General features: G+C 31.3%; 1 protein-coding gene across 1 annotated transcript; it reads right to left on the minus strand.

Moving 5' to 3' along the window:
- Positions 1-2,497: 2,497 nt before the first annotated feature.
- Positions 2,498-22,859, minus strand: LOC111715903 (uncharacterized). The gene is made up of 12 exons (XM_023491302.1): positions 22,645-22,859; positions 16,106-16,261; positions 15,757-15,873; positions 15,584-15,624; positions 10,829-10,922; positions 10,111-10,129; positions 8,925-9,100; positions 6,913-6,958; positions 6,227-6,300; positions 5,214-5,321; positions 3,217-3,256; positions 2,498-2,983 (listed from the first exon to the last, which is right to left on the minus strand). The coding sequence occupies exons 1-12, from the start codon at positions 22,674-22,676 to the stop codon at positions 2,867-2,869; spliced, it is 1,020 nt and encodes a 339-aa protein (XP_023347070.1). The 5' UTR covers positions 22,677-22,859; the 3' UTR covers positions 2,498-2,866.
- Between the last annotated feature and the right edge of the window lie 2,149 nt (positions 22,860-25,008).

Genomic DNA, 25,008 nt, shown 5'->3' on the forward strand with positions numbered 1-25,008 from the left:
TTTAAACAAACACTCCCGGACCATTGTAAACTTCTTTTCAAGTACATGGTCGACTTTAAAGCAAGCTGTACAGTACATATATAGAAAATATAAAGTGACCCGGGACAGTACCCTTCTAGTCTGGCTTCTAAAAAAATGTATGTGGAATAAAATATGAAAATATGAAGTTCAGAGGCCGAATTTAAGCCGCGGTTTAAATTTAAGCCGCCGCTCAAACATGGTTGGTTCCACTTAAATTTGTATTAAATTTTTCAAGATTTAAGCCGGTGGTCAATTAAAACCGGTTTTTGGGGGATTTAAGACGTGGCTTAAATTCATTAAATTCGGACACTGAATAAATATAATATGCTGAACAGATAAAACAAGCGACAGAAAAGGCACACAATTTATTAACAGAGAACAAGTGTTAAGTTACATAATTTCTATATATATAATCATCAATATATAATATCAGATACATAACTTTTACTTGGGGTTGCTTAATACAAGATTTAAGAGTCACTTTAGACAGTGGAAAAATACATCATTAAAGAGACTGTAGATGTAATTGCAAGTGACAAACCATATATTTTATTGGTCTATTTAGCTTTGTCTGAGCAAAGTTGATGGAGTTATTCCTCTTTTTTATCTTAAAGGGAGTGTTCGCGAAAAATGAAAGGGGGTATAGGCTTAATGCGATAAAAAAGCGCTTTTGATCGCATCTAATCTTACTTCTATCTGTTGCGTCTATAAGGAGAAAATTGTTAAAAACGACTAACACCGAAGAACGCAGTATCAATACAAATTCAGAAAGATGCAACATACGACTTATACCGTAAATAAATCTATTTAATTTCAAACAAATCATTCAGATATTACACCCTCTGGTCATCGATTATCTTTCGCCACATTTGTATATAGTTGATTTTTCATAATTTTAACAATTGTCTCCTTATAGACGCAACAGATAGAAGTAAGATGAGAAGCGATCAAAAGCGCTTTTTTATCGCATTAAGCCTATACCCCCCTTTCATTTTTCGCGAACACTCCCTTTAAAAAGTGTGGACGTTCTCATAAATAAGTGACCTCTTAAAGGACACCGCGCCGTCGTGATTCAAACAGGCCATGTAATAAACTAATGTAATAAATTAATGTAATAAATTAATGTAATTACGTATAAAAGTCCGTTTTAAGTCTCAAAGGCACAACAACTATAAAATAACTTTTAAAAATTCAACAAAAAAAGGTTCTTTGGAATTATGGTCTCTTAATGCCCCGTAAATTGTTAAAAGTTAAAATTCCTTTTGGTTGATTGGCACCGGCACGGCTATTTCTTCCACCTCAGCTCACATACAATTGTACTGTACTGAGATTTTCTTGTACCGTATATAGCAGCAGAAACCCTCTTTATACGTTTTTTGGCAAATCCGTCAACACATTTTCACAAATTTATAGGCCTTTTTTAAATGTGTTTACCAATTTATGCTTTTAGTGATGCACTTAAATTTTCATGCACAAAACTAAAAAAAATAAAACAACATTTGTCTTATCATAGCTTGGGAACCAAATTCCGCGAAAAGTGTTGTAGCTGCAACAATTAATTGCACAAAAAAACTTATGGAATTCTTTGCTCTGTGAGCTCAGCATTAGAAATAGGGTTTCCACGAAATGGCTAAATCTTTTGCGCAAAATTTGCGCTATTTTCGCGCAAATATTTTTTGCGAACTTTTGCGCTATTTTTGCCCATAAAACGCAATGAGTTTTGCACTATTTTTTTGCGCTGGAAATATTTTGCGAAAATTGCGCATGAAACGAAATTTTAGTTTTGCGCAATTTTTATGCGCATTGCGCAAAACCGCAAGTTTTACGCAAAATGTAACTTTTTAGACAAATTGTCAAAAATTGATTCTTAACTGTTATTGGTCAATTATGTAAAAGTGACCAATAGGAAAACATTCCAAAACAAGATTTTTCCAGAATTGAATTCTAAGAAACACACACCGTCACCAACCGTTTGATTTTTACGAAATTGCGGAATTGCGCAAAACTCTAGTTTTGGAATTGCGCAAAGAAAGAAAAATTTTGCGTTTCATTCCGCAAAAATTGCGCAAACGTTTTTCGAATGGAAACCCTAATTAGAAGTTTTAAAATATCATAATTAATAATCTTTCTCCCTTTACTTTATTTAATATTAAGGAATTGAGTCTTTGGAACAAAATCAAATATTTAAACCTTAATATCTTTAGAACTCGATGTTGTAAACCTTTGATATTTCAAACTCAGATTACTTGATCTAACAGAATTCAGAGTTTGAAATATTTAAGGTCTGCAACATTTGGTTCCAAAGATATAGTGATTAGAAAATCAGAGTTTGTGGCAAAGACTCAATTCCTTTTTGACGAAGAGAATTTTTTCTCGAATTTTTGCCTTTTTTTACCGCGAAATTTTCGCAATTTTTCTTTAAACAGATTAAAGCGAAATTTCACGAAAATAGCAAAATTTTTCTCATTTTTGGCAGACTAAAGAAATGCGAAAAAATGCAAATTTTTCGGTAAGAATGATTTTTTCCACGAAAAATGCAAAATTGTCGGCAAACAATTTCCCCTTTTTCGTTGGAAACCATAGATATTAATAATTTGTGGCATTTCTGCTGGCCAGATATTTTAATAGTTTGCGGCATTTCTGCTGTTTAGATATTATAATAGTTTGCGGCATTTCTGCTGTTTAGATATTATAATAGTTTGCGGCATTTCTGCTGTTTAGATATTATAATAGTTTGCGGCATTTTTGCTGGTCAAATATTAATAGTTTGCGGCACTTCTGCTGGTCAAATACTAATAGTTTGCGGCATTTTTGTCGGGCAGAAATTAATATTTGCGGCCAGATATTAATAGTTTGCGGCATTTCTGGCCGAATAGCTGGATTTCACGTCGACGGTGAAGGACTGAGGTTCCAGGGCTCCCTGGAGAATCAAGTTTTCTAGAGTAATCACACCAGAGTCATCCTAGAAATAAAATTTATTATGAAAAAAGAAACAAATCAATTGACACCAAAAATGATAAAAATGAAATTATCTATTAAAACAAGTGCTGTGCACAAATTCAAATTGTAGATCAAAAAATAGAGGATAACAATTTTTTATTAAGAGAGGGAGTGTTGAAGGGGGGGGGACTTAATTCCTCTCATGATGTTTATGGTAAATAAGAATAAAAGGTTATTGAACTATACTAAACTTACGTTATTCAGCCCGTCATAATCTCCTGGACTTATGGCAGACCTAACAAAATGAAAATAGAATAAATTAAAGGGATTTTCGTTGTTCCTTAAAGTAACAATCCATAAAGGGACCCTTTAAGTCTTTGATTGTAGGATCAGTTAAAATCCTAAACTTGATCGTGTCATATCAATTGAATTTTAGGAAAACATATCAAAACTTTACACTTTCATACATGAAAAAGGACAGTATTTTCGACATTATCTATCAGATAAAGGTTTCAAGGGTACCGTTGTGAATTGGTCAATGCTACTTTAGCATGGAGGGTCACTTATAAACACCCTTTCAGCGCATATAATATCATTATAACATTTCTTTGTTAACTCAATTGTTTTATGATCTCTCTTCTCTTCTATGTTTGTGTCAATTTTAATCTAAATTAAAAGTTTAGCAAAGTTTGCATAGATGGTGAAATAAGTTCACACAAGTTAGTTTCATTATTAAAAAAGTTAACTATCCAGTTATTCTAACAATTTTAATTATAAAATTCAAATTTCAATCAGGAAGCATTGATAATAGAAACAATATTTTTATAAATAAATTCTACTTTGTTTGTTTGTTGGTGTCCAATTGACGTCAAAACATCTCTAAAACATTTCACCAGAAAAAATTTACATTATAAATTTAGAAACCACTTTAAACAGAAAAAATATGTTTTCGTCGGAGAACGATAGTTAAAAGGGCGAACCAGAAGCAACAGTTACAAATTGAACCCTAACAGGCTGGGGGAGGGGGGTGTTCGGCGCCCCCCCCCTCTAGTTAATTTGCCCTAGCACTCTTATTTTTGGCACTATCACAGTGAATTTTTTTGACTTTTAATAAATAGAAATATAAAGGATTTTTTGTAAACAAATCTTTTTTATGCATACGGCAGGGTAGGGTCCAGTCTGTAAAAAAATATAAAATAGCCCATAACCTTCTTATAACTAAAGTAAAATCTAAAAACTGTATTTTCGAAAAGCCCTTAAAAAATGGATGTATGAAACATGTGTCACACTTTGATCTTTGTTTTAAGGAAAAAAATATGTTTTACATTTTTTTGACCTTTTGGGCATTATTTTCAACCCTCCCTTGCACCCAAACTATACAAGTTAATCATTTATTTTTTTTTCAATGAGCTGGCCTTGAGAATTGGGTTATGAACATACATTTCAACCCAATACCTATTCTCTACAGGCCTTTTTCTAGGAGTCTATGCTTAGATTCAGACCCCCCAGCCTTTAGGGTTAAATTTATGTTACAAGAAAAATAGTGGGCGTGAAGCGCCCTCGCATATTTGTTTTCCTAATAAAGACAACCATTCATCAACATAAACTCCTTTTAGTTTTTAGTTCCCTTAAAACTGATACTCCAACTCTTGTCCGCTTCAGAAAAGTTTTCTCTGATCATGAATTAATGAATGAGAAATAAGCAAAAACTTTCATACATTCATTATTTTTCAACTGTGGTTTCTCCACAAGGGTTGCTTGCGTTATTTTACAGCATATACGTTAGGAAGAAATTATCAGAATTTAACAGTTTTCCAGCTAGAAAACACAAAACCTCGCAGATTACTTTTCACAAGAGAAAAGTTTTTTTTGTCTACGTGTGTCCTAGAACACGCCTTGATTCAACCATACATACACAGATAGGACTGAGCAATAGACAGATTTCTTTTACAGAAGCTTTTAATGTTTTTAGACTTTTAAAAGGTTTTACGACAAGACGAGGAGGATCAAACATTTTAAACTTTATTCTGAGAAGTTTGCTTTTACTAAACATGCAAATTTGTCACCCTGGAAGAAAATACAAGAAAATACATCAAACTTCTACAAAATACAATTTTAAATCGTTGGTTCCTTCTCAGATTGTCTTGAAACCTTTAAAAAGTCTAAAAATATTAAAAGTTTCTGGAAAACGAATCTAGCTATTGCCCATCACTACAGACAATAAGCTATAGATTCTTTTTACTGGAGAATACCTTGTACTTATCCAGTTGCTTGGATTAAACTGTTGATTGTTAGATTGGTTTACAACTGCTGGTAGACTGGGATTATTCAACGTCACTGGGCGCTCACTTTCGACAGATCTATTGTAAACAATAAAATAGAAAATAATAACAAATATATCCATTAAAATATATAGTCCGAAACAGGGTATCGTAAATAGGTGCAGTGCTGCCCAACTAAGATTTGTTTACATTCATACCAAGAAACAGCCTTACATATATTTTTTTTGGAAATTCTTCTTTTGTTCTCTATCGAATAATGAAACCAGGCAACGATTAATAACAATACAGTGGCCGAATTTAAAGAATTTGAGCCACGGATTAAATTTGAGACGCGGCTCAAATATGGTTTGTTCCACTTAAAATGTATAAAATGTTTTAAGATTTAAGCCGGCGCTAAATTGAAACCGGTTAAATTCGGACTCTGAAAGAAAAATGTCTTCTTTTCAAGATTTTGGAGTTTTACGTTTACAATAATCCTAAGGAAGAGGCCCAAAGGAGTTATGTGCATGCTGCGTTAAATTACAAGAAAATAGAGAACCCAGGTTTAGAAGATCTGGCAGTTTTTAATATTCCGATATTTAATTGTTATTAAAAAAGAATTACACATTTCTGATTATTTCTCTTAAAAAATAATATCCCGCAATTTCTAAATCAGCCGTAGATTAATAGTTAGTCTCTGATCAGTTTAAACGCGCAATAAAGGCAGACCACATTTTGGAATTGGCAGGACTATGGCTATTTTTTTACTATCGTTTCAATAATCACATTTTTACAAATTAGATTGTAAAGTCGTCTGATTAATTATGAAATAATTCCGGGTCTTTCTGATTATGAATATAAGTTTTGTAGAATATTGCTTTAACAGCATTAAAGCACTAGACTCTGAGTGAAGGTTTTCCTTTCTCTAATAAATCTGCTGAATAATAACTAGAGTCAACAATATTAAAACAAAAATCATTATTATTATTATTATTATTATCTACCTGTTGGGTAAAGATTGTTGAGTAGTAAATATATTCTTTTTACCCCACCAAGCTTCAGTGGGTACTAGTCCATCCTAAAAAAAATACAATACAAGATGTCCCAAAAACGATATTTAAATGGTCTGTATAACGTGTAATTTCAAGTGACCCTCCAGGAGCATGTCTGATTCTCAATAGTACCCTAAAAACCCTGAACCCTGATTAATAATGGGGAGGATAACGTCATATTTTTAGCTTGAAAAGTGTTTGACAGATGGGGTTCTGAAACACTTTGTCGCCCTCGCCCTTAAAACCAAGCGTAAGGGGGTTTTGGGCGTTTTCTGCCTTATAAAAAGCGAGCATTAGGCTTAATGCTCGTTTTCTGCTTATAGAAAGCGAGCATTAGACTTAATGCTCGTTTTCTGCCTTATGGAAACCGCTCACCTCCCGATCTAGGGATCTGGGTGTTTTCTAGTCCTATAAACCATTAATTTCGAGTTTTCTTGTCATATAAATCGCTCTGTCATCGTTTTTTGCACATATCTTCTGTCGTTTGACAAAGCATATGTCAAGCAAATCTTTAGAATAACCAATTTTTTAAACATTTCCTTATTGCATTACTTTACCAAATTTTGAAGCAAAAAATTACCTAAAGACAAAGCAATTGAAGCCACATAACTCTTTGTCTGCTTAATCCTGTATCTAACCTGTTGGTTGAGTTGGAGAGAAGGGCTGGAGAGCTCAACATTATTCCTAAATCAGTTCAGTAATAAATTAACCTGATTCAGGGGATTTATGGTTTTCTTAATTAAATAAATGTCGTCGTGATTTTTCATTCACAATTGTACCCATAGATTAATTAAAATAACAGATTAAAATTCAAGATTGGGATAAAACTTGTTCACAATTTAACCCTGAGGCAGAAGCCCAGATGAGTTTCGCGCAGCTAGTCTACGTAGAATTACAAAAGAAACCTGTTCTACGCCGACTGCGCGAACTCCTCTGGGCTTCTGCCTTAGGGTTATTGTGAACTAGTTTCATCCAAATCTTGAAAAGATTACATCTAGTGTTCTATCTGTTATTTTAATTAATCTATGATGGTACCCACCTGATTCATAATTATGGAGATATCGTTGGTTTTCTACCTTGAAAAGTGTTTAATTCTAAAATTTTCTTTTCTTGTTTTTGAAGCACTTTAGAAAGAAATTTCTTTTCACTAAAATTTCGGTAAATATTTGCATATTAGGTGTACACTGATCATAGAAGTGAACAAACTAATGAAGAGTCAGTTAAGTGATAATTTATTTTCAAAAAGAACATATCATGGATATTTCAAAAAAAGCGTTGTCAATCGGAAGACATTTAAAACTATTCACCAACTGGCATGTTTCATGGGACACCCTGTAAATCCAGACTGCTATAACAGTTGCATCAATTTTAAGACTTCGCTTTGGTCTTATCCATAGATAACTAGATAGATTGCGCATAAGGCGACATTTTTCATCTTGAAAGATATAAAGATGTAAAAAGATGTTTAAAGATATTTCTATTATATAGATTAACTAGGTCGGTTGTGAACATTGGCTGTTCTTATGTCATTGAGTACTTGTGGCGTACATGAGTTCTGAAGAGAGAAATTTATGTTAGTTTAGTCCTTCTCATGTCCATCTTCAGTTCTCGTTCAATATGAAAATTAGGATCTTTAACGCACTTTTCCTTTTAAACTTAGTTTTCAATAAGTAATCGATAAAATTCGCATCGATTTTTCCTTGAAACTACACGACAGGTCTTTTAAATCCTTATTAGGTAAAAAAAAAGTTTTATAATTTTATTAGACTGTTATGACTAATTTATCTCTGAAAACGTGAAAGGTATTGCATCAATATTGTATTGAGGGGGNAGATATACATAAAAATGAATAAATGGATAAATTGTCTCAGTCTTTATTCATCCGAGGAAAAGAAATAAAGATCTATTTCTAGTTGCCAACTTTTAGAAACCTTCCGATCACTCACTTTTATATATGTAGATTAATAGGATACCACCATTTTGTTTATTATACAATGGTAGGCGATTATTTCAATACAATGAAGACGACTTTTTTAAGTTTTGATTATTCGCAAGCTTTTTTTCAATTCCAAGTTTACAAGTAATCAAAGAGAAGCTTTTTTTTATTGACAGCTTTTCTTGACTTCTATGTTTATGTGTATCCACGCTGTTTAACAGCTTGATATAAATTAAAATTGATATCAAAAAGTCGTCTTTATTGTAGGGATATAATCGCCTAGGATAATAGGATACCACCATTTTGTTTATTATAGATTAATAGGATACCACCATTTTGTTTATTATAGATTGATAGGATACCGCCATTTTGTTTATATAGATGAACAGGATACCACCATTTTGTTTCTATAGATTAATAGGATACCAACCAGAAAACTGTGGAATAGGAAGAACATATAAAAGCAATAATGAAGTGTATCTGGTGTTGTTACAAAGCAAATAGTATAGCTCACTCATGAAGTATGTTTATACTTCACAATTACTGTGGCGCATGCTCATTGAACTATTAAAGTCATAACTTAGGTCTAATAGTCGTCTTCCTATTCCAGAGTTTTCTGCTTCTCATTGTTTTAAAAAAAGATTCCAGAATTTGAAAAAAAAATGTTCTCCAAAAATTAAAACTCTTAAACTAAAATCAAAAAGTTTGTCTAACCTTGTTTTGCTGTTGTTCTGGTTTGGATATTGTAGTAGATTTGTTTGTTTTTTCCCAAACCAGTTTTGGTTTGGTTGAAACTGGCCAGAACCGGTTACACTTGAGGGGTCAGACAGTACACTGGAGGGTTTAGAGAGTACAACTGGAGTCGCTAGATCATAGGTAGACTGAATTTTCTGCAATAAAAAGATGGAATGATTTTCCAAAATAAATGCAATCCCATAACTCTCAAAATTTCAGAGATATTATTTAGAATAAGTGCATTCAAGGTTAAGGACAGATAAAAACTAAAAGGACTGTTTTAAAAACGTTTTAACTATTAATTACTACTTAACCGGGAGATTTACGCTCGTGAGGTTTAGAACCCCAAAAAGGTCTTGGAGGCCCTCGGCTAAGTGGTTTTCCCCTCAATTTAATTATCCTAATGAAAACTCCCGGTTAAGTAGTAATTTATCGTTTAATCTCCTGTTCAACGAAATAACCAACCGTGGGGGATAAAATAATAATGAAATCAATAAAACTATCAATTATGATTAAGAGATTGATTAAGAGAGTGATAAATGTAAATATAAAATTAAATTAGAGAACTATTTATTTGATAAATCTGTATGGATCACAGAGGGAGGATAAGTAATTATCCTCCCTGTAAAGAGGGAGGATAAGTAATTATCCTCCCTGTAATAGGGAGGATAAGTAATTATCCTCCCTGTAAATAGGGAGGATAAGTAATTATCCTCCCTGGAATTAAAAAAGGAGGGAATTTAAGGTTGGTTATTTCGTTGAACAGGAGATTAAATTTTAAACAGCTCTCCATTAAAATATGGCAAGTCCGATTCACGACAATATAATCTTAAATGCTTGTATAATTGTAAATTTTTTTTAATCGTTTAATCGTTTGAGCATTTGGGCTTTAAAAATATCTGAGGAAAATGTTAGAATTTGTCATTTTTTACATTCTATACAGGTGTAAAGAGAAAATTGTGAATCGGACAAGATGAAAGTTGACTTAAAAGTTCCAAGTCACTTTAGGTAAAATTAGTAAGACGACATATTCTAGTTTGAATCAGATGAAAAATGTTTTAAAGTTCTGTTTTCTCTGCAAAAGATTTGAAACTTTTCTTCAAATAAAGAAATGTATTGTTTCATAGTTTAATAAATTAATAATATAAACAAAAAATATTCTTACCTTATCATTTCCAGAAGATCTGAAATAAAAAATTTAATTTGATAAAAATCATTAAAAACAGGTTTATAGGGATGTAATGAAAATCAATTTGTTTTGGGTTAATAAACAAATAAAGCATGTCCTACTTTCAAAATATTTTCTGCGAAAATGATTTAATTTTGAGATTTTAAAATTATAAATCCCTCAGAGTCTAGCTCTATGAATAAAAATCAGAAATTATAACTTTATAATTTTAATCCCGCAAGTTTAACTAAATATATATTAAATAAAATAACAGATAGGTCAACAGATGTCGTCTTTTCAAGATTTGGATGAAACTCGTTCACAATAACCCTGAGGCAGAAGCCCGCAGGAGTTTCGCGCAGTCGGCGTAGTACAGGCTACGCGAAATTCCTCTTAAAAAGACGACATCTAGTGACCTATCTGGCTTTTATCTTAATTAATCTAAGCCCAAATCACAACGTTACTAGCTTTAACCTTTGTGATCGATACTTAGTAACATATAGATTAGTTAAAATAACAGATAGGACACTAGATTCCTTAGTGCTCACAATGCCCCTGAGGAAGAAGCCCAAAGGAGTTGCATGTACAGGGTGTTCCACGAAGCATGACACTTTAAAGTGATAAATATCGATGTTTCATTCAATCTTTATTGGAAATAAATAAACGTGGATCAAAATGCTTAATCGGTTTCCCAAAGCGTGTAACTGTAAATCACCTAAATGAGTTAATTCCAAAAATGTTGTTACTGAACTCCTTCTCTTCTGCTGATTGATCTTGTGCCCGGGCCAGATATGCTTTGTACAAATTCTCTAAAAAAAACAGAAGCTTTTAAAAGAAAAAATTCTTAATTTTCAGAGGAAAAAAACACTATTTTCATCTTGTTGATCAAACAATGATTTCAAAGGGAACCAAATTATAGAGTTTATGTCAACGGTTCCTTTAAATTTTTCCCGTAAAAAAAACGTTATATAGTGCCTGAACAAAAGTTTTCATTAAAGGGACTGTAAGCGTAATTTCAAGGGACCCTCCATGCAAAGATCCACGCTTGTATGCTGATTCCATTAGCGCCTTATCCAATCAGGGTTCAGTCATGTGTTTGGTGTCTATTCTGAACCAATAGAAATAGTATGGCGGTAACATCTATCTTTCTATCTATCTCATTCTCATTATCCAATTAGTGATGAATCCTATCAGTAAATAGAAATATTTACTTTTACCGAATTTAGGTGGATCGCAATTTCCGATTTCCAATGTTTCCCATTGAACCCTTCATCTGATATGAAATATGGAAGATGTCGTCATTTTTCCGGCTTGAAAAGTATTCATCTCTGTAAATTTCATGTAAGCAAGAAATGCGCAAATCAAAACTTCGAATGAAAAAATAGTTCAAATAGACGAAATCATAAATATATATAATTTATACTTTATCAGAAAAAGCTGTGAAGTGTAACTTTGTGAATTATTGCCTGAAATCCTTAGTGGAAATAAAACACTTCTAATATCGAGTAAGGTTACACTAAAAAAAACAATTAGCGCAATACGAATGTAAGCAAGAAATGCGCAAATCAAAACTTCGAATGAAAAAACAGTTCAAATAGACAAAATCATAAATATATAATTGATACTTTATCAGAAAAAGCTGTTAAGGGTATCGTTGTGAATTATTGCCTGAAATCCTTCGTGGAAATAAAACACTTCTAATATCGAGTAAGGTTACACTAAAAAAACAATTAGTGCAATACAAATAAGGGTTTCTCTACGTGAGAATTCAAACAAACCAAAAAGAAACTATACAATTCTATATATATATATATATATATACAATTCTATGTAAATAGATAAAAATAAAACTGATACTAAGATCTACAGAGCTATAGAACGCTGAAAATACTAAATTTGAACACCAAATTGACCGAGTGGCCATTTTGGTCCCCATGTCCCTGTTTGATCGTCAAATTATATACGAGGTCCCCATATGGCACATGGACATTGGGACCGTCCACATTTGACTGGTTTTGGTCCCACTTAACAAAAAATACTAAATTTGAACAAAAATTAAGAAACCCTTCTTTTTTATTAAAATACTTATGTCTTGGATTTTAAATGTTAAATGTAAAGGAATTGAGTCTTTCTAAGAATTCATAGTTTGAAATATCTAAGGTCTACGACATTGGGATGTTAAGATATAGGGACTAGAAAATCAGAGTTTGTGGCACAGACTCAATTCCTTCAGAACCTTTTTAATTCTTATGATTTCAAAAAACCGTTAACTGTCAAATTGTCAACACTTGTCAATTTTGTAATTGCGTGCATTATTCTATTTTATTATAATTATATTTTAATTAAATTCTATTGTACTACAGATCTATGTGTATATATAATTATAGTAATTGTAATGATAAAATAATGATGGAAATGAAAAAATAAAAGAATTTAGAGAATGTTTCTTTCAATATATTGTCTTTTAAACTTTTATTCTTTAATTTTCTCAAATCTATTTGAATAGTCTATTCTTTTATCCAAATTTTACTACAATGGATTCATACAACTGCGGAATAGAAAGACAATAGTGAGATCAATTTATAATCTTAAATACTCCTATGAATATTAAACATGCAGTCATTGTGCAGGTTTATGCAAAGGGCGGTTTTAGAGTTTGAGTCAGGGAGTGGGGATACAATAAACGACCCCACTATGCTAATTTTATGCGCTCCCCTCAGTTTTTTGTTTTGCATTTTACTTATGGGGGGGGGGGGTGTTAAAGGAATGCTGCATCCCCCCCCTCAAGACACGGCCTAAGAGTTTATGGGATTCAATGTATATTCTTTTTTCTATTTAATGCTTTTTAATATATGGCTAAAGAATTTAGAATTCTTATTGCTAAATACTTATTACACTAGGCATTAAAGGGACCGTTCACTTAATTGGGTAATTTTAGGGTAAACAAGATATTCATGGATAACGGTACACCGTTTTTGTCATAGTCAGGGATTTATAATAATTTATAAATAATAAATTATATTGTTATATCAATTAGCTTAAAGTAAATATCTTTCGTTTTTAAAAAATTGTTTTTTTTTATTTTCTATTTCTAAAATTTAGTTAAGCTATACATAAAAATCAAATATTAAACAGATATAGAATTTAAAAGTAAATGGATACAAAAATTTAAATAGCAATTACAAATCAGAATTGATGTATTATTCAGATTCACTTCTTCATTCAACCATCATGTTTCTAGATACAGATTAAATTTGTTTTGATTAAGGACTTCCGGTTATAGTTGATACACCGCTGTGGTTTGTGGTAATGAGGGGTGGGGGGGGTGGTCCACATTTAAAAAACTCCCCTATCTCAACTCTAAGGGCATAGGGGGGGGGGGTGGAAAACAGCCCCCTGCCCAATTTACATTTGACAAAAATAGCCCAATCGGAATATGGTTGAAATGAGTAATCAGATTTTTATATTAGATTTTTTAGGACATCTGATAACGAAATATAAACTAAAATTAACGATATATGTAATTCGAGGAAATTCAAAATAATACTTTTTTTTATTTTCCTGTATTTTGATTATAAAATTCTAGATCTTAGTAATTTCCAATTGCTAGATTTTTGTCCTATAACCCTTTCCGACATGGCTTTTTTGTCTAATATAGGCGGAGGGGAGGGGGGGTTCCCTCCCCCTTAATATGATTTTGCCCTTAGGGTTGATGCATGCCCTTAGTCCTATTTTTCAAGGCCTGCTCATTAAAAAAATATACATTTAACTTTAATGGTTTGGGTGCAAGGGAGGATTTAAAAACAGTTCAAAAAGTACGTCGGAAAATGTTCAAAAATAATTCAAAATGTCCTCCACCCTAACCTATGCATCAAAAAAAAATTTTAGCTTCATGTTAACATCTATGAAACTATGAAATTATGAAACTATGAAACTATGAAATTATGTAGCTATGAAACTATGAAACTATGAAACTATGAAACTATGAAACTATGAAACTATGAAACTATGAAACTATGAAACTATGAAACTATGAAACTATGAAACTATGAAACTATGAAACTATGAAACTATGAAACTATAAAACTATAAAACTGTAAAACTATGAAACTATGAAACTATAAAACTATGAAACTATGAAACTATGAAACTATGAAACTTTGAAACTATGAAACTATGAAACTCCTAAACTATGAAACTATGAAACTATGAAACTTTTAACCTATGAAACTATGAAACTATGAAACTATGAAAGTATAAAAATATGAAACTATGAAACTATGAAACTATGAAACTATAAAACTATAAAACGATAAAACTATAAAACTATGAAACTATGAAACTATAAAACTTTAAAACTATAAAACCATGAAACTATGAAACTATGAAACTATGAAACTATGAAACTATGAAACTATGAAACTATGAAACTATGAAACTATGAAACTTTGAAATTATGAAATTATGAAACTATGAAACTATAAAACGATGAAACTATGAAACTACAATACTATGAAACTATGAAAGTATGAAACTGCGAAACTAAACTATGAAACGATGAAACTTTAAACTATGTCATATTTAAAGTTTTCTGCTCTTGAGTTTATGATATGTGCACGCTGTTTAAATCAAGGACACTAATATATAAATGCTTTCAAGCATTGTTGCTTGGGCATCAGGGTGGAACACCGGTTTCAAGGAAAAATTAAATAAAATTAGGAAAATCCAACATTTAAAAATCTTATAACAGTGCAATTCGAAAATTTAAATTTTTTTCTGAAAACTAACACTTCTTTTTTTTCGATTTTAGAATTTAAAAGTATTCCAAATTTTTTTGTCAATACTTTTATTTTTTTGTTGTCTTTCTGATTTTTAGATTTTGTCTGAAAATAACAAAAATAGTTTTTTTCCTTGCCTTTTGTTTCTTAGTTGACTATTATAAATGTTAAAGTCAATATTTAATTTTCTAGTTTTTCAATTTCAGATTTTTTCCGGGGGGGGGGGGGGTGAATTGATATCTTTTAAACTAATGTATAATTTATGTTCATTTCCTGCCTAGTCGCTGCCACATAATTTCGAAAGTCTTTTGTATAAAGAACTTACAGTGGAAAGTTATCATTTTTCTATTGAAAAAACAAGTATTTCAAAATGATCCTCGATCTATGCCTGATTTACAACGGTATCCGTTAAACCTTCGTAGGTGTTTATAAAAATATCACTGTTTTCTAAAAATGGGACTCCCGGATTTTTGCTATTCAAGGACAAAGACTTTACAGAATTGAACACTCTTAGAGATAAGAAAACGAGTAACGGCGATAGCTTGTTTACTGTTGTTCAGATGAAGGTTTAAAGAGTATATCGCGGTCAATATAACCCTGAGAGTAACACAGAATTTTGGCTACAGTCCCTTTAAATAAAGGCCGCTTGAAATTTCGTCGAAGGTCCCTTTAATTATTACAGATTCTGTTACCTGAAGGTGGTCCACTCACCAGATCTTCAGGGCTCGTAAATCTTGAATAATTGAAAATACATTTTCTCAAACGGAAATATTCCAGGAAAGTTTTCTGCATAAATTATGAGGGGTAGAGTGACCTAACATTAGATGTTTCAATTAGAAAGGTTTTGAATATATTTCCAATATTCCTGATTCCAGTCGGAGGGTAGCGATTACTTTGGGGCTCAAAGCCGCCATCTTGAAATCCACCATTTTGAAATCCGCCATTTTGAAATTCGATCTTTCCTGCATTTGCCTGTCGCTTCCTAAATTCGAATTTGTTAAAATAACATAATAATTTAATTATAGAAAGCTGAAAACTATGTTATAGATGTAATAAGACGCTTCTCAGGGCTTTTAGTTCTGTTTAGTGTTTCTCTTTCTGTGAACATTTTCTGGTTGTACTTTATTGAGAAAATAATGATTTAAGATTTCTCAAATTTTTTGGTGTTAGTTGGAGGATTTCCAAACATTTTTAATAAACAAAATATTGTTAACCTGCCAAGTCCAAACTGGGAAGAAGCTCGTAGACCCGACGTGCTTCCTTGGTTGGTGCTGCTAAATTGACCTATAAGCTGTGAGGGTGGAGCAGCTTGACCATATCCTTGAATAATGTCTGAAGATGGTGGATATTGCAATCTACCAGACACAAACCTAAATAAACACAATTTATTTTCTTCACACAGAAAGAAAAACAAAACTGCATTCTCTATAAGCTTTAAAGTTTCTTGTTTTTCCTTGTTAAAGGGGGGAGGTTAGGACTGTAGGACTACAATTTTGTTAGTTATTCTATTTTTTCATAACATTTTTACAGTAGTTAAACGAACACTATTTCTGATTATGACATTCAGCAACAGAATAGAAGGTCAAATTTATGAAATTTTGCTTGTACAACTTTGTAACCTCTAAGTTCTACATATCTTTATTTTTAGCAAAAAGTAGATTTATCAGGATTCATATTAGGAATTCAAACTTTTTTTTCTTGTTAATAACTTATACAACTAAAGGATATAATGATTGAAAACATTTAGAATTTCAATCTAAAGTGCAATTTGCTTTAATTTGCAAGTTAGATGAATATTTTAAATATGGATGAAAATATGGAAACTAAGGAACCGGATCTGAACCATTGATCTGAACATATGCATCGACTCCAAGGTACTAATGCGAGGAAAGTTAATTGCGGTCGCGTATACTCTGCGTACATATTGAAACCAGTTCTCTCTGGGGCGGAATTTGTAAACAAGAATAGATGCATCAGTGTTTGTCTAGTAGCAGAGGAGGATAAAAGCATTTAATTTTGATAATCTTGAAAATTCACATAATAGAATATTTCATAGATTATTTTTGTGAAAAAGGATTCCATGTCAGGCTTCGACATCCGTCTTGTGTTTACTTTTTCGCCCAAAGACATTACACTGCAGTACAAAAAATCCGTACACCTCTGAAATAACTTTCCTTGCATTAGTACCTTGCATCAAAGATTATTTTTCGTTCTATTTTTTGCAAAATGGCTAGATAAACTTTGAATTTAACTTGATATAATAGTCAACATTAAAAAATTAAAGATTTAGCTATCAATAATCAGGTTGTAAAGATATAGAGACTAGAACATTAGATCTTGTTCGTAAGTCGAACTTGTTAGGACAATTATTCGTGGTCTAAAGCGTCTGTTTACGCAATTTAGTTTCAAGTAGGGTTCCCAACGAAAGACAATTTTGGCGAAAAAAATGCCGATTTTTCCATTTTTCTATTTCTAGAACGAAATTTACTATTCACATCAATGCTAAAAGCTTTGTCCTATTCAGAATTATAATAAGCAAAGCAATTGTTTTTAGTCTGGGGTTTTTATAATATAACTGCAAACATAAACATTGTTGTTGACCCTAAACAATGAACACTCCGTTGTAAAGTCATTTTTGACAGCCACAGCCATACCAAACAATTTCAACTCCCCCCCCCCTCCTCTCTCCGATGGAGTTACAAACAAACCTCACGTGTAGTGAATCTATTTTCAAAAGTTAAACAAAGAATAATTTTCATATAAAAACAGTGATTTTCGTTGATAATCAATTGTCATTTCATTTTTAAATGTTTAAAATGTCTTTTTAGTACTCTTCAAACCATTGTTTGTTCCTAACTCAGTCAAATATATTGTAAGGATTTTTTTTCCATTTTAAACATTATTTTTATTATTTGTACTCACAATAATAAAATGTAATTCTTCAGGAAATAAAGGGATTTCATTATTATCGATTTTTGAGACGGTTTTGTTCTGTTTGTGTATCAGCTGCAGTAATCGGGATCAATAGTGAGGGAAAATAAATACCCTTCAACTACCGACCTCAGCTGCCTTGTTTGTTCTGTTTGTGTATCAGCTGCACTGATCGGGATCAATAGTGAGGGAAAATAAATACCCTTCAACTACCGACCTCAGCTGCCTTGTTTGTTCTGTTTGTGTATCAGCTGCACTGATCGGGATCAATAGTGAGGGAAAATAAATACCCTTCAACTACCGACCTCAGCTGCCTTGTTTGTTCTGTTTGTGTATCAGCTGCACTGATCGGGATCAATAGTGAGGGAAAATAAATACCCTTCAACTACCGACCTCTGCTGCCTTGCTTGTTACTTTATTTCAAGAATCAATTTTCTTGGGGCCAACAATTGTAGTTTAATTGTGAGAATTTAACACTTTTCAAGTGATAGAAAACGAAAATATCTTCCACATTTTTTAATCTGATATATTATGTTTAGAGTTCCTTTGTGAATCAATCATGTCCTTCTTTTTAGTTGAGGGTATAATTTGAAACTACAATAATTATAATAACAATCTATTTAGTTGAGGGTAATTTGAAACTTATACAATAATTACAATAACAATCTATTTAGTTGAGGGCATAATTTGAAACTAAAATAACTACAATAACAATCTCTTTAGTTGAGGGTAATATGAACTTACAACAATTACAATAAAATTTCTCTTTAGTTGAGGGTAATATTAAATTATAACAATTACAATAAAAAATTCTCTTTAGTTGAGGGTAATTTGAAATTACAACAATTTCAATAACAATCTCTTAAGTTGAGGGTAATATGAAATTACAACAATTACAATTAAAATTTCTCTTTAGTTGATGGTAATTTTGAAATTACAACAATTTCAATAACAATCTCCTTAGTTGAGGGTAATATGAAATTACAACAATTACAATTAAAATTTCTCTTTAGTTGAGGGTAATATGAAATTACAACAATTACAATAACAATCTCTTTAGTTGAGGGTAATATGAAATTACAACAATTACAATAACAATCTCTTTAGTAGAGGGTACTATGAAACTACAACATTTACAATAACAATCTCTTTAGTTGAGGGTAATATGAAACTACAACAATTACAATAACAATCTTTTTAGTTGAGGGTACTATGAAACTACAACATTTACAATAACAATCTCTTTAGTTGAGGGTACTTTGAAATTACAACAATTACAATAACAATCTCTTTAGTTGAGGGTACTTTGAAATTACAACAATTTCAATAACAATCTCGTTATTTGAGGGTAATATAAAATTACAATAATTACAATAAAAATTTCTCTTTAGTTGAGGGTATAATATGAAACTACAACAATTACAATAACAATCTCTTTAGTTGAGGGTACTATGAAATTACAACAATTACAATAACAATCTCTTTAGTTCAGGGTATAATATGAAACTACAACAATTATAATAACAATCTCTTTAGTTGAGGGTACTATGAAACTACACTAATTACAATAACAATCTCTTTAGCCTTAAATATGACTTTATCAATAAATGAAAAAAGGAGATTTTACAAATAAAGGTATTTTGAAAGAAAAATATTTTGCGTATGTTTAAAAAGATGGAATAATATTTAATATTGATATATTTCACCTATAAAAAGATATTTTTTTAATTAAAAGTATTCATCTAGTGATAAGTTATAAACTATTAATAAATTTTAATAAAGATAAGATAAGTAATGTAATCGGTAATAGGCATTATAGGTGTGAGGTACTAGGTAATGGGTAATGGGTAATAGGTAATAGGTAATAGGTAACTCTATGCATAACGAGATCAATGCTTAATCTTTATCTAAATTCGATATTTTTCCATGGTGATATTACTCAGAAATGAAGACATTGATCCTCAAATTAAAGTTGTCCGCAGGAGATATCAAGATCAAACTATTGTGATTATGCGAATACCAACATCAAAATATCCCAGCTTAGGCTTCTAAAAATCCTTCTAGTTGTATGTATGTATTTTGCAGGTTGTCTTTAATCATCAAATCAAATAATAGTTTTGGCCACAGATGTACATTTATCTATCTATCTATCTATTTATCTATTTATCTATTTATCTATTTATCTATTTATCTATTTATCTATTTATCTATTTATCTATTTATCTATTTATCTTTTTATCTATTTATCTATTTATCTATTTATCTATTTATCTATTTGTCTATTTATCTATTTATCTAGCTATCTAGCTATCTAGCTATCTATCTGTCTATCTATCTATCCATCTATCTACCCATCTATCTATCTAGATAGATAGATAGATAGATAGTTAGTTTAGATAGTTTATAGTTATCTATCTATCTATATATCTATCTATATATCTATCTATTTATCTATCTATACATCTATCTATCTATCTATCTATCTATCTATCTATCTATCTATCTATCTATCTATCTATCTATCTATCTATCTATCTATGTATCTATCTATCTATATACTGAACAATATGTTTATCTATCTATCAAGTATTTTCATCTATAGTTCATTATTGCAAAGAATTGGCAAGGAAAAGTGCACAAAGATCAATACAACACCATTCTCTTTACATTAACATTTCTCAACATAGACACCATAGATAGTATTGCAATTCTTCATAGATACCATAGATATAGATATTACAATTCTTCTAAATATATACCATAGATCATAGATAGATATTACCATTATTTTCCATAGATACCATAGATGAATTTTAAATTCTTCTCCATAGGCAACCTTATTATGTTAACATTATTATTATTCGATCACTTTTCGTCTTTAGATATCTCTGGGAACTCTCTGAGATCAAAGACGATCTTTTAGTCCACTCTTGTACATGGCATGGTTATTGGGACACACTGTTTATATTCACAAAACTAATCATTTCATTTTCATATTTTTATTCAACCACAAAGCACGAGATAATACAAATAAATAATCATAATTTACTATGTAGTTTGGACCCGCCTAACCAGAGTAGGTTGTTTTGATTGGTTGGCCCATTATAAGCGAATAAGAATTGTAAATAAATAGATGGATGTACACTGTACAGTGTACATTTTAAACAAAACAACGATGATAAATCAGGAATAAGGTAAGGAGGGGGTGAAAACTATAAGAGAAAGGGTGGGTACTCAGCGGAAGGGTTGTAACAGAGAGTAACGTAATATTAGAATCATGTTTATGAATTACAGTGTGAAGAAGATAGCAAAGACAAAGTTTATCAGTAATCTTACTAGTTATCAGTGTCCTAAACTAATGAATGACTCTAATTTGTAAAACTCTTAATTAGAAATGTAAACAAAAGCTCTTAAGTTTTCAATGAGAGTACAAAGAAATTTAACTCTGATTTAACAATACCTATGGCTTTCGAGTTTCTCAATAAAAATTTGAGTAAAATCGGTCAAGTGTTCCTGGGTTTTGATCGTACATACAAATAAACAAAGATTACTACTTTATATATCAAAGATAACTTAATAAAATCAAGTTACAATAAATAATCTAGATTAAATTACTATAACTATAAATTATACAAAGAAATTTCGATTTTAAAATTTTTAAAAGTTCATACAGAAAAGAAAAAATTGATTCTGATTGAAAAAATTTAAGAAGTTACTGTAATTTTAATATTGAGTTAAAAAATTGTTGATTATAATTTGATTTTAAAAAATTAATCTTTTTTTGAAAGAGATTCAATTTACTTGTACTAAAATTTTAAATTTGAATAATATTATTAATGTTTAGGGTTTAAAACGAAACATATTTTTCAAAACATCTCTTACTCCATATTTGTTCGCTACGTCACTCTTATTTCCTTAACCATTGTTACGTCATATTCGTTAAACACGCACTTTTAAACATTCAGCTTATTTTTTATTAAAAGCTAGAAAAAAACTTTGCAATAAGTTATTTTGTAATACACAATGAATGCTATGGGTGTAACCAAATCAAAAAAGAATAAAATTTATAAAATATGGACATCTAGATTTCTTAAGAAATTCTGTAAGAATATTTTCAAGTGACCATTCGAAACTAGGAAGACAGAAAAATCCCTTTTTTCTTGATGAAAATTGAGTGCCTTTTGGAACCAAATTGTGTAATGTCTATTCTCCAGTTTAAAGGGTTCCGTTGTGAATCAAACCAAATAGATTATCAAGTACAATAGGTGGCAACAGAGAAATGGACCAATTATACACGACGTCACAAGTGTCAAATATAACAAGAAAAACGAAAATTTCTCCAAATTTTCTGAAGAAGTGTAAAAACAGAAAATTAAGTACACCTAAAGCTGCACTTATTTTACTGTAAGATAAGCACTTTAGTCTAAAATTATCACTATTGTCGGACAAAAACTTTATTGACGTAAGAATACAGCTGCACTGACATTGTCATCTTTGTACTAAAATCTATTTAAAGCAGACGACCTTTTTTTCTCTACCTAAATGGAAACTTGCACCTTAACACCACTTGAAAGCGGCGTGCGAATTTCTTTATGTAAATGAGTAAATAAAATGTATGAACAACCAAGCTTCCTTTTAAAGAATTTAAGGTTCATGTTTTCACATTATAAGCAAGGTTCGCAACTCTTTTGGGGTTTTCATCTATACAGGTATTTATCCAAGGGGGGGGGGGCTTATTCCCGTTATCAGCCCTTTCTACGTCTTTAATTCACAATATTTCACTTTGATATTTCTTGCTCCACACTTTTAACCTTAAACTTACCCGAGCACTGTAAATGTTATAAACGCTCGCATGGTCCTGGTTCCAAGTTTTCCGGAGAACTGAACGCGGTAATTTTTTTCCACAAGGCGCACGGGTCGGATACATGGCGCATGTAATTGTATTCAATTCACGTAACCATGATTTAAGATAAAGATATGTGGTTTAGTGGATTTGGGAAGGGTCATCAAGGTACAGCGCGTGGTAATCAGAAAAATGTGGAAAAATTGCCGTTTCTTTTCTTTCTTGTGAAATGTAAACTTTCTGTAAGAATTTTGTAATTTTTACATTGTCAAATCGAATCCCTTCATTTCAAATATTCCTAATCTTGACTGGGGAACTTTTACATAATTTAAAAAAAAAATTAAATTGTCTTGCATGATTTGTTTTCTGAAAAAAATGTCCAAATATGATTCTATTTCGGGAAAAAATTATATTACCATTCAACTTGTAAAAATATTGACTTAAATTTTGTTTGGAGGAGGGAGGGGATTAAAACTTACCACCCTAAAACACCTTAAAACATCCATTTTTTATAGTATTCCGAAAAACCAAAGTTTTGGGATTTCCAAATTTTGGTCAAGTCCAGTTGGGACATCCTGTGAATATAAAAGACTAAAGAAAAAGAATGAGGGAGCTAGGAAGTGTTGACAATTAGAAGATGAATGGACAATTTTATTTCACCTTCGAAACCACTAATTAAACTACTTGTCACCCGGGGGAGTGGGCTTCACCCCTAACATACCTAGGGGAGATGCACACTCCCATTACATGCCAAACTTTACAGCAAACCCCTTCCCTTTTTCAGCTTAATTATGGAATGTTAATATATTCAAATTGCGTATATACTTATTGTAGTTAAACGTAATATGCGTGAAATGTATGTATAAAGATGCGTATACAGTTGAACCCCTGAACTATGTAAACTCCAAGGTAAAGATTTATCTGACCATGCAGTGACTAAAGTTACCATATGGTATTACTGGACAACATTTTAATTATACAACAGCAACAACATTCATTACCCTCACATCCCACTCCATCCAACCGTCCTACATCCCCTTCCATTCCAATAACCTTATTTTTAAATATATATTTAATTAGTATAATAATAATTGTTAAAAGCGTCATATTTCTTTATATATTCTGGACCAACAGTTATCTGAATTTACTGAGAGAACTTAACTGCATTTAAATCCTATTAAGTCTGGAAAAAGCACATTTAATCATTTGATGGAGTTAAGGAGGCCGGAGGATGTAGAAGGGAGGGGCAAATGGTAATGTGAAGGTTTTTTTTTTATTATCAAGTTTTGTTTAAAGGGAGTGTAAGCGGTATTCCAAAGAACCCTCCATGAAAAGATAGCAATTCCCAATTTACAGCGGTACCCTTGAAACCTTTATCTGATCAATAATGTTGTAATATAAATCCCTATTTCGTTTCTATCTTTATAACTCTCAAATATAAGTTATTTTTAGTACTCGACCCTACTTGCTGTCATCTTGTTTACCTGTTCCTGTTTATATCTACACATAGACAGCTCAACACAGCTTATGGATGTTATAAACCTATAGAGGTAGAGAGGGTAGAGTTTGTGATAGATTTGCAGCAGAGTATTAAGCTGATAAAGTACACACAGGTCTACCTCTTTAGTAATTGTAAATTGGCGGTACAGTCCAAACTAGGACCGCAAAGGTTGGCCCAGCACGGATATTCAAATGTACACCGGTGGGGTGTTAGTTAAGTAAGGAGTTTGGCATATCAGGATTATACGAAAGATGTTTTGGTTTCTGTATGGTTTGAAAGTGTTTATGTCCACTCATTCCCATATTTTTACCTTCACTTTTGTAACGTCACAATTACGTCACAATTGAAAAAACAGCTTTCAATTATTTGTAAACATTCATTCTAATTCATTATTGATTAGACAACGGTATTAATGGTACTGTTGTGAATCGCTCATTGCCATCTTTTTATAGAGGTTACCTTGAAATTACACTTACAGTCCCTTTTAAAGTGACAAATGCATTATGAAGTTTACTATTTATATTAAATAAATTTTTAATAAATGTTAGAAAAATCCAAAAAAGGAGTTTTTAAATAAAAGTAAATTATAATAAATATAGAATAGTAAGATGTTTCAGAATATAATATTTATACGAAAAATTACCATTGACAGACAACTTTAAGCTGGTCTTTCATATTTAACATAATTTGCACCATTCATTCGTAAAAAAAAAAACAATATTACAAGTAAAATTCTTGAATCAATAATCTCAAATAAGTATTACCCTAGTCCGGAATTTGTAAAATGTGGTCTTTCTTATTCGTGTTTTTAAAAGAATCTGGAAATTTGAAATAAAGGAATC

This window comes from Eurytemora carolleeae, unplaced genomic scaffold (assembly GCF_000591075.1).
Source record: "Eurytemora carolleeae unplaced genomic scaffold, Eaff_2.0 scaffold1896, whole genome shotgun sequence".
Taxonomy (NCBI): domain Eukaryota; kingdom Metazoa; phylum Arthropoda; class Copepoda; order Calanoida; family Temoridae; genus Eurytemora; species Eurytemora carolleeae.

Bases quoted from the DNA above. Each gene is read 5' to 3' on its own strand.
- LOC111715903 (XM_023491302.1), bottom strand. From the start codon at position 22,676: ATGCGAGCGTTTATAACATTTACAGTGCTCGG. The intron at 16,262-22,644 runs GTAAGTTTAAGG...GTGTTTATTTAG, and splicing joins ATAACATTTACAGTGCTCGG to GTTTGTGTCTGGTAGATTGC. The intron at 3,257-5,213 runs GTATTCTCCAGT...TCATTTTGTTAG, and splicing joins AGCAACTGGATAAGTACAAG to GTCTGCCATAAGTCCAGGAG.